The 10,796-nt window shown below is 42.3% G+C and overlaps 1 protein-coding gene across 1 annotated transcript; it reads right to left on the bottom strand.

Moving 5' to 3' along the window:
* Positions 1 to 573: 573 nt before the first annotated feature.
* Positions 574 to 8,489, bottom strand: LOC308392351 (histone H1-like). The gene has a single exon (XM_080875329.1). It carries the CDS (start codon positions 5,549 to 5,551, stop codon positions 5,162 to 5,164), a length of 390 nt encoding a protein of 129 aa, XP_080731455.1. The 5' UTR covers positions 5,552 to 8,489; the 3' UTR covers positions 574 to 5,161.
* Positions 8,490 to 10,796: the final 2,307 nt, after the last annotated feature.

Below are 10,796 nucleotides of genomic sequence, written 5' to 3'. Positions count from 1 at the left end.
CGTGCGCGTCTTTTATTTTGACAGCGAATACGCACCTGCGGACCACTTATGTGCACCCCTGACTATATAGGTGTATTGTACAAGGATGGATACTTTTAAAGTAGCTGCTAAGTAACTTACTGATAAATTCATGAAATTCCACTCACTTTAGAAGGTTTTTAGCCACACATCAAGCCATAATATTTGTATGATAGTTGCATTAAAATGCTGCAAAAGGCACCAACGACACAAACATAGTTGAGAGGTTAAGTTCAGTGCATTAATTAAGTTTAGGTGAAACCTAGCAGAGGGCTAGTGGCTTGGTGCTCCCACCCATCAATGGAAGAGGCCATTGTTAGGTTTCTTGGCTTGAACCTATTCGCTGGAACGTTAAGACAATATAATTACACTGCTAAGCAAGACACAAATAGGCAAAGTTCTTCATGTTACTCGTGCACGGGAGAGAACCGGACAACCGCTTGACTCCAGTTGGTCTCGTCCGTTCTCCCGTATCACTGTCCTTTTATTGAGGTTACATGAATATGCATAAGTTCATTAACATATGACGTCTACATACACAAAGAGTACCTTGCCTGTGTGTGTGTGTGTGTGTGTGTGTGTGTGTGTGTGTGTGTGTGTGTGTGTGTGTGTGTGTGTGTGTGTGTGTGTGTGTGTGTGTGGACTGCTGATCAAAGGGTCAAACATCCTTGGTCAGGAAGAGGGTAGCCTCCCCCTCACCCTAGATGGTTCATCCTAGATAACACGGTGAGGAAGTCCTGCAGTTCATCTAAACAAAGAGCACTTAGACTAGAACAGACGCAACTACGTTAATCCTACCATAAAATAATAAGACACGGTATGACCTCTCATGCTCCCAAAGTGCTGTCTAATACACACAAAGTTTGCAGACTATCAAGGATCAAAACCTCTACCAATCTACAACTAATTACAAAACTCTAAGCATATATAAGTAAATATTTCTAAGCATAAATGACAATCAACAATACAAATCTAACATTTCCCCCCTTTTTGACCTTTATGCCTGAAAAGTTCCCAGGTATGAATACCTCATGTCTGACAGTTTCAATGCAAACATTTTTATACTCAGCATATGTCAAATCACCCTAAATTACTGAAAAGGTACACAGTTCAACAAATGTATTAGCAGTTATCCCATTCATTGAGCTCATCTCATGGCAAACTGCATCTTACGAGCAAACAAAGAAATTGTTAATTTAATAGTGAAAATAAAAAAGTAACATTTTCAAAAACATCTCAGCTTGGTAATGCTTCCTCCAGGTGTGCACATCACATGTCTCTCTGCAGAGTGGTTTGAGTTCTGCAGGGCGTCATGAATGTCTCTTCCAGTTGTTTCCATCGTTGTCCATAGGACCAGAGTCCAAATGTATGTAGAATAGACATTCAAACATACCAGTTGGTTTTGTTGTTTGTCAACATGGTTCTCAGCTATTTCCAAAGCTGCAGACCTCTCAGCACTCTAGTTTTATGGCCTCCCATTACCTCACTTCAGGCCTTCGTCCTGTGAGGGGGATATTTATGACTCCTTCATTGTCCTTCATTGTCCATACTCTGCAGAAAACACCTCTGTGGAAAGGGTGCAGGGTTGTCTTACTGCTATTATGATCCCAGCAGCCTTCAGAGTGTCATCGTATGCACAGTACAGTGGCACAGCGTTAGGTGATGTTCATAGGAAACTGCTGTTATCACCACCATAGCTTCTGGTTCCTGTGCTTTTCACAGAATCATGATGTCATCCTCGAACTCCTTCTACGCTGTCGATGGAGCTTGGCACGCTCCTCATCCCCTGAGTGTTTATGTTCCAACGCTGCTGAAGGTTTAAGGCAGAGCACGTCGTACACCTTAGTCGTCTTCCTCAGCGTCAATATTGAATCTTTCATTGTATTTAAAATCTTGCTGTGGGAAGTCTCCTCTTGATTTCCTGGAAGCTTAGTAGCACAGCTCTCTGTGTGATGTCTGCTGTGCTGAAGATGATCTCTGATCCTCCTGAAGCCTCTCTCCCATCTTGTGGACGATCCTCTCCTCTATTTTGCAGGCAGTTTCATGGTCCTTGCTGTGGCTCCAAGGTCTGATTTCATGATGGGCCCCAATCAGCTTGATCTTTGACCTCAACCACTGCCTGGTCCTGTCAGCTATGCGCTTCTCACTGGGCCTCTGAAGATTTCTCAGGAGATTACTGCTGCACCTGTATTTCCTTGCTAGGAAGACAAACTATTTGGAGAGTATGTCAACAATCATCAAACCACATTCTTTAGTTCAGTGAACTTCACTTATAGGCCATCAAAGCCTCATCTGAACATGGGTGCACCACTTGCATAGGTTTAATATTTGTAAATAAAACGGCTAATCACACAATTCACTGCAACAATAATAAAAAACATTGTTTAATGTTAATCCTTGGACCCCTCCTCTTGACGCATGGACACACCCATGCGTCAACTCACCAAACCTGGATTCCAGTCTTAAAGAAAAAGATTAGCTAGATCATATCCCAGGCAACATCAGGGCATCTCCTCCCCTGGAGCAGCACCACCCTGGACCTATAATCCTGCAATGAAAATGTTAGTGTGCTTTGCATATTAAGTTTGCTTAACACCTGGCTCTCCCAGGAGCCTGCATACACACCATCATGGCCTGGAAAACAAAATCTGGAAGTAAAATCAAACTCCATACCTGTAAACAATTGTATCATAAGGACAAGAAGCATTCAACATCAGCAAGACAAGTGTCATGTGCAGGTTTTCTCAAATCAGCAAACTACAATTATTTTCATAAGTCGCCTCAGACATGGATCATCCCATGTACTCAGGCAACATTAATGTAATTGGTGACTGCTCTTAAGCAAAGTCACTCCACTTATATACTACTATGGGCTCAAAAGTGGCCAGCTAATGAGCCCATATCAAACTATCCCAGAAACACTGTATCTCTTATTTGTTTTACTCATGTCACTTGTCCGTTCCAGCTGAATCTTCCACAGCATTCTCAAAGAAACTAACATTAGCAATACGCATTGACTGTAGTCAGACAGAGGTCAGACACAGGTCAACAGGTCCCAGAGGTGCCATAAAAAGACCATAAAGTTAGCCATCTATAGCTGTGGAAAGAAGTAACACCAGTTCTCAACACAGGAAATTTCACACAGGTTATTCACATTATCAAAGTAACCTTCACATTTTCCCATCAACACAACGCAACAGCATCACCACTCATAACCTGTAAACACAGTTTTCCTCACACATAAACCCAGAAATCCTGTAGTAGGAAAAAACATCAACCAGTTGTCCTGGTATAAATCGCATCATCAATTCACATGAAGAACTGGCATGCTGTAAGAAAAGAAAATGCAAATATTAGCGCTTGCGCAGGCGTATGCATACTTTGTCACAGTTATCTCTGTGAGCAACTCAAGCCTATGAATAACACACCTGATAAATGCACAGACACAGAAAATGGCATTTAAAAGGTTAAATCATCATGCAACCTCGAGTGTTGCTGTCATCTTTCTGCTCCTGTAAAAGGAAACACATGGGTTCATCTGCACCTTTGTCAGGTGGGGGTTAACTTCACACAATCATGTTCAGTCAGTCAGTCAGTTATTTTAAAATTCTTACTCATTCACTCAGTGGTTCCTTCTTTTGCTAATTGTGGAAATTATCATCGCATTCGTTTCCACGCTCAGCAAAACGACGTTATTTCAAAAAGAAAAATAATTTAGACTGGATTTCCTCGTTGAATCCTTTTTGGGGGGGACTCTCATTTCCTAATTGTCCCAAATAAGTGGCTTTCTCCTGAACCCATTTTAAATGTGGAGAAACTCACTTGCAACAATTTTCTTGACGACGTGTAACGCTTTCAATTCCCGACTTGCAGATCTGCTCAAAGAAAAGAAATTCACAAGCAAAAATCAGTGCTTGTTCAAAAATGAAAAATAAAAAAATAACAGAGATTATCAAACCAAACTCTCAGTGCACTGTGAAAGTATCAAAATAAAAAGGCCTTGTTAAGTCATGACACAAACTCCTCATCATCTTCACAACAGGAGAAGAATCATCAGCTAGATTCACTCCAAACCAACCATCAACTGCACAACACACAACATAACCCTAATGTCATATTAGCTATGAGTTTAATCACCCGGTCTGTGCTCTTCACTCGTTTAGGCCACAGATCTATTTTATTCAATTTTTCCTTTTTCCCTTCATCATAAAACATGTGACATGCTGTCATGCACTTCACAAAAGACGTTTGTTCTGATGTATTCAGAGTTGTGTATCTAAATACAGGATTCACTCGCACATCAAAACAGGAAACTCAGTGTTTTAGAGTCTCCACTCAACACACAACAACTCCAACACATCTCATTCACTCGTACTAGAATTCAGTCACCTTTCATTAATCTAAAACCAATCAACTAATTTGCATATCAGCTATTAACCCACTAAGTTGACAGGACGACAGAAAAGCATGTTCAAAATAGTATCACAAAAGACAGTTTCCCTCATACAGTAAATTACATGTGCTGCCTCAATCAAGCAGGAAGCTTCTCCCAATTTACCATTTTAACAACTAAATTTATTGTCTGATCACTGGTTGGTCAAACCAGGATCTTTTTTCCCACAAAAGTTAAACTGTTGTCCTGCAACCTGGAGAGTCAATTTTTTGCATTGGATAAATTCAGTATTTAATAACAAGTGTCTGCTAAATTGACACTATTTTAACACTGATGAAAGATAACAAGCTAATTTTCATTGCATGGGTTTGTGTTATTAGGCAGGTCTAATGCATGTCTGTGGAGCTGCATCTCCAGCAGAGCATGTTCTTAAAGCTGCCTTTCCTACACACTTCTCTGCTATTATTTAATCATTTCTTAACTAATGTGCTATGAGTCTTCATGAGTCATTTTGTGTTTGGAATTGTTAGTAGGGTTAATGCATGTTCTGCTTGTGTGTGTGTGATTTTGTATATGTTTCTATTTTCGCAATGTTTCAGACTCCGTCTCAATTTTCCAACTTAAGCAGTCAGTTTTCTTTTCCCCAGGTTTGCTAACCCAAATTTTGATTTCCCACATTAAATAATTCCTATGTGTTCTCACCTAGTCTTCTCACTCTGTTGTCCTCTCACTCTTTTGTCCTCTCCCACTTCAACAGTCCCGGCAGTTCTCCTTCAGCTTTGTCCTGTCTAGTAGCTGAAGTGCTGCTGCTGCCTTCTTGGGCGACTTCTTAGCAGCTGCTGCCGGTTTCTTGGCTTTGGCCGCGGCGGGCTTCTTGGCTTTGCTCTCAGTAGCCTTGTTCATCTTGAAGGATCCGGAGGTCCTGGTGCCCTTGGTCTGCACCAGAGTGCCCTTCGCCACCAGGCTCTTGATGGCGGTCTTGACACGGGCCTTGTTCTTGTCCACATCGTAGCCTCCGGCAGCCAGAGCCTTCTTGAGAGCGGCCACAGACAGGCCGTTGCGCTCCTTGGAAGCGGCCACGGCTTTCACAATCAGCTCGCCCACGCTGAGGCCGACCTTCTTGGGCTTGGAAGTCATCATCTTCTTCTTCTTGGCCTGAACCTCGGCGCAGGGCGCAGGGCGTGTTTATGATGGAGCCTTTCCCACCACAGCGCTGGCACGTTGAACGCATCATGAAGGGTCCATTTCTTTCATGTCGCTAGCCAGCATGCTAGCTGCATGTGGCTTGCCCGAGTCACTCAGTCCTTTTTGAGCATTTCAACATGCTGCCACCGCCATCTTGCTCGCCCCTCCGTGGAATTCATCCAATCAGACAGGAAGATGGGTTTGCTTTCTTCTTCTGCTGCTGTTTATCCACATTGCTGCTGCTTTGCTGGGACTTTTTGTGCTCAGGACTTGCTGCTGTCTCTTTATCATGTTATTGCTTTGGAGCTGCATTCCTTATCTTCAGGGAGGAGTGAGCTCGCTTGTGAGGTTGAGAAACACATGGCACTGTAAATAAGTCAGCCAGAAACTTGGCCTGCATGTTTCCAATGATGTTAAACTATAACTTTCTTCCGACCGCTGCATGTGGAAAATTGATTCAGGTCTGCTTTTCACCTGAAAGTGACAAACTAAGACATTTCATTATTATCATCACTGCTTAATCAACACACATCTCTCTCTCTCTCTCTCTGTCTGTGTTTGTGTGAACAATCCTTTCTTAAAAGCAGAAAATGACATTGTAGTTGTTTTTCGGCTGATCAACACAAAACCTTTTTCCTATGATTATTTCTCTTCGTCTACAATGTAGTAATTTGTCTCTTTTTCACTCTTTTTTTTTTTTTCTTCACAATAGCTGGTGGTCTGCAAAATCACCGCTCTCACTCACAATCAGAGGCAATCACTTTTGCACAGTGCACAAAAACACTGTGATGTCAGACACATTCACACTCACTTTTTCATCTGCATAAATAAACCATATGGCTGGAGATATGTGCCATGGTGATCCATAAGCATGATCACCAGTTTATTTAATTATTTTTAATCCAACAAAACAAATAAACAAAAACATGATGCTGATGCTACACACACACACACGAGTCAAGGTGCAGAAAAACTGCTCATGGAAACGCTGCACACTCTCTGTTTCCCTCTCTTTGAGTAGTTCTCAGACAGCTCTTGATCTGATAATGTGTAGCTTGCTCATCAGCTCAAAAAACAAAAACAAAACTGCAACACGACATCACACAGTAGTTGCATGCTCTGCCCACAGTGGCAAAGTCTTACACTTTCATATTCAACACAGCTTCTCCATCATGTATTTTTAGATGTTTCATACAGGGTTGAGCATATTAGTTGTTTTCACAGATGTGCTCTATATCTTAACAATGGCTCATAATAAGACGAAAGTCTTCCACACAGGTCAAGTGCCTCTATGCACTTCATGAGTTTAAATATTTACCTATATCACTTCACCTCACATGTCATTGTACTGAATTTAAGCAACCACAAGTTTAATGTAGGTTACTTTTAACAACTATCCACCTCAATGGTTTGGCACACAGGCTGTTAACATTTTGTGTCAGGAAGGGGTGGGGGGAAAGCCACCCACCAGAGCACAGCTGCTGATGTGGGCTGGCCTTTTCCACACACTCTTCAAGGCTGGTGTGTTTTCTGAAAACTTCTAACATTTGAATCTCTTCCATTTATAAGCCTGCGATTAACCGCACGGCTCAGGTCCGCGTGAAACCCGCGCGACCGCATTCGCGTGCACCCACGCAGCTGTGGAGCCTTCGCTCTCTCTCTCTTTTATACATAAATACTTTGTGCTGCCAGGAGCAAAGTCCAGCACAAACGTCTTTCTCCCTCTAACTCACTCTTGGTTGCTTAGAAACCCATGATAACAACAACAGTCGGTGTTACAGACCACGTGTTCTGCTCCGCACACACTCACACAACAACAACAACAAAAACGACGACGACGACAACAATGACAACAACACAAAATAGGCCTACTCCGGACTCACACCGGACCGCTCGGGACCCTGACCCAGTTGTGGGACGCTCACCCACTCGCGCGACAAAACCCAATGAAGGGACGCTCGGGACACACACCCAGGGCGATTTCAAAACCGGACACTCACCGGACGCTTGGGACCCTTGGGCGATTTAACCAAAACTTCTTTTTCGGGACACTAACCCAGTTATCGCTCCACAAAGCAGCGAACTTCTCAACGCCTCACAAAATGGCGGAGACTGCACAACGACACGGTTATAGAGTCGGCCTCTTTAAACTTACTTGGCGTTGCTTAGCGTGTAATATCAGCCTGAATCCCGCCGATCGCCATTCATCGAGGAGAAAGACAGACAGCGAATCCACAGGAACTTCCTGGCTGACGTCAGTCTTTCAGCGTGCCTCCCCCCCCTCGGTGAATGCGATCCCAGGGAGCCGGCATCGAAGGACCAATTAATGTTAGGTTTCTTGGCTTGAACCTATTCGCTGGAACGTTAAGACAATATAATTACACTGCTAAGCAAGACACAAATAGGCAAAGTTCTTCATGTTACTCGTGCACGGGAGAGAACCGGACAACCGCTTGACTCCAGTTGGTCTCGTCCGTTCTCCCGTATCACTGTCCTTTTATTGAGGTTACATGAATATGCATAAGTTCATTAACATATGACGTCTACATACACAAAGAGTACCTTGCCTGTGTGTGTGTGTGTGTGTGTGTGTGTGTGTGTGTGTGTGTGTGTGTGTGTGTGTGTGTGTGTGTGTGTGTGTGTGTGTGTGTGTGGACTGCTGATCAAAGGGTCAAACATCCTTGGTCAGGAAGAGGGTAGCCTCCCCCTCACCCTAGATGGTTCATCCTAGATAACACGGTGAGGAAGTCCTGCAGTTCATCTAAACAAAGAGCACTTAGACTAGAACAGACGCAACTACGTTAATCCTACCATAAAATAATAAGACACGGTATGACCTCTCATGCTCCCAAAGTGCTGTCTAATACACACAAAGTTTGCAGACTATCAAGGATCAAAACCTCTACCAATCTACAACTAATTACAAAACTCTAAGCATATATAAGTAAATATTTCTAAGCATAAATGACAATCAACAATACAAATCTAACAGCCATGCCCCTAATAATGCATAATGCCTCTACACAATTATAGCACTTTGGTTATTACAAAATAACCCATCCCCTGTGCAGGGAAATTAGCAGCCATTAGAGTCTAAAGTCATTTTTTTATGCCAGGCAGGAAGCACGATTCATTTCTTCTCCAAATCTGAATATTTTAAGGTTGTCTGTGAGGGACTGCCTCAAGTGGCATTTTCAGGAACTGCAGTTTTCGAGACCTTGTGTGTGTGTTTTTTCAGACCACGCAATTGCTCCTTGATTTTAACCCAGACTTTAATATCCAAACAAGTAGTTTTAATCCAAAAGGCTACAAAAGCCTAATATGGTTAAATTTACTTTATATATCTTTAATCATTTGATATCATTCAAAAGGTGCATGTCACATAAAAATGCTCCAACAACCAGTCAAATCTTTTTAGGCAACATATTCGTAGTATCAGGTTTTTGGGGGTTTTTTTCAACACATTTTAACAATTCTATCTTGTGCAGGATTATTACATCTTGCATTACTGCCCATCATGGCACAGTCTGGCTGTTCCTTCACTATGTTGAGAGCAGCACATGCGCTGCTCCTCTTAAGTATACTCAGCTGAGAACATTAATCATAGGATGATCTAAATTAAATTTACCATAAAGCGTAAAGAGGCTTAATGAAAATGAAGTTGTTTATGATGTGCATGATTACAAGGGTATCTTCTCTTTACTGGAAGTACTTGAGATGAGCAATTTTAGTTGGACAACCAAAGGCTTTCAAGCTAAGTACATAGCCACAATCAATCATGGCGCTGTTTAGCAGGGAGTTGTTTGCATTATGTATTTATGTAGTTGATAACTTAGACGTAAAATGATCTCTATTTTACATGCTAACTCTAGGATAAATAAATAAATGCACATGTATTGCATCATCTTGGCCTGATGAGATACGATACACTTTTAAACATAAGGACACGTGCCAGTGTAAATAGTGCTTTGCATTTTGTGTAAAGGACATCGAGCTTGATCATCTGCAGCATTCACAGGAAGAAGCAGAACAGAATTTAGTTACTCTGAATACTGAAAGTCTTTGAGAGCATTAATTGTGTCTGCCGGCACAATGTCAATCAACTGATCCTTACAACCAAAGCTGTTCACACAAATACACGAGGAGTGGATGATGGAGATTACAAATTATATGCACCCATGGTCTGTTTAAACAATGTCAATGATATGGTTGCTTTTCTTCCTTGCTACCAAACAAATGACAAAAGATGCTAAATGCTTTGCAAAACCAAACATGAATAAACGACTGATTGCCCTTTTGACCGAGAGTTCAAGGGTCACGCCTAGCACAACACATTTGCTGCACTGACCTAATTTGCACACGGCGTCTAGACACGCACACGCCTGCGTTTCTGTATGCCGCTTTTTCAGACAAAAAGAAGGAAGGTTGAAGAGGTAGAGACCACACAGCTAAAGCTGCGTGAGGGAGAAGGCAGAGCTAATCCACGGTTATCAACACTTTTAAGCCTGCAGACTTCAGAGCCATTTGCAACCCCCCCTCCCCACCTCACCTCCCGCCTTATTTCTACTCCACATTCCCTTTTCACGAAAAGATACTTGTGTTTCCACCTGAATCCGTGATAGACCGCCTGGAAGTGGCAGCGCAGTAATGGTTTCCAGGGAGACGGCAAAAGGCAACGCTCCTAGATGTATTGGGATACAATGCGTCACGCCGCATTTTTGCTCCCAGGCACAAGCCGCTGAGTCCTCTACCCAGCGAGCGCCTTCTTGAACCTGTGTTTACCTCGTCATCTTGGGAAATAAGTGAGGATGATGTTTCTATCTTCTCACGTGTGCCTGTGAGTTATACCGCTGGATGTGGCCATGTTGCAGGCTTTTATGCAGGATTATCACAACATGTCAGTAAATAGGGTAATGATTTAACACTTTAACGTCACCAATGCGGAATGATATATATATATATTTTTTTAATATTAGGAGGTTCAAAAATAGTGCTTGTACAACCAAGCACAAAGTGTGCCTCTGGGAAATGTTCCTGGCATCAGATTAAATTATAGTTTATGTTGGGGGGAGAAAAAGGGAGAATGTGTTAATAAGTAGTGCTTTAACTTTTTTATCCCGCTATTTTTCAGGTAAGGAAGACTTAAGTCTAACTTAAAATGTAAAATTTGCTGTCACATGTGGTTCATTTGTCAAAGCGA

Source organism: Rhamphochromis sp. 'chilingali' (genome assembly GCF_963969265.1).
Source record: "Rhamphochromis sp. 'chilingali' genome assembly, chromosome: 1".
In the NCBI taxonomy this organism is placed as follows: domain Eukaryota; kingdom Metazoa; phylum Chordata; class Actinopteri; order Cichliformes; family Cichlidae; genus Rhamphochromis; species Rhamphochromis sp. 'chilingali'.
This window is presented reverse-complemented; position numbering and strand designations above follow the sequence as displayed.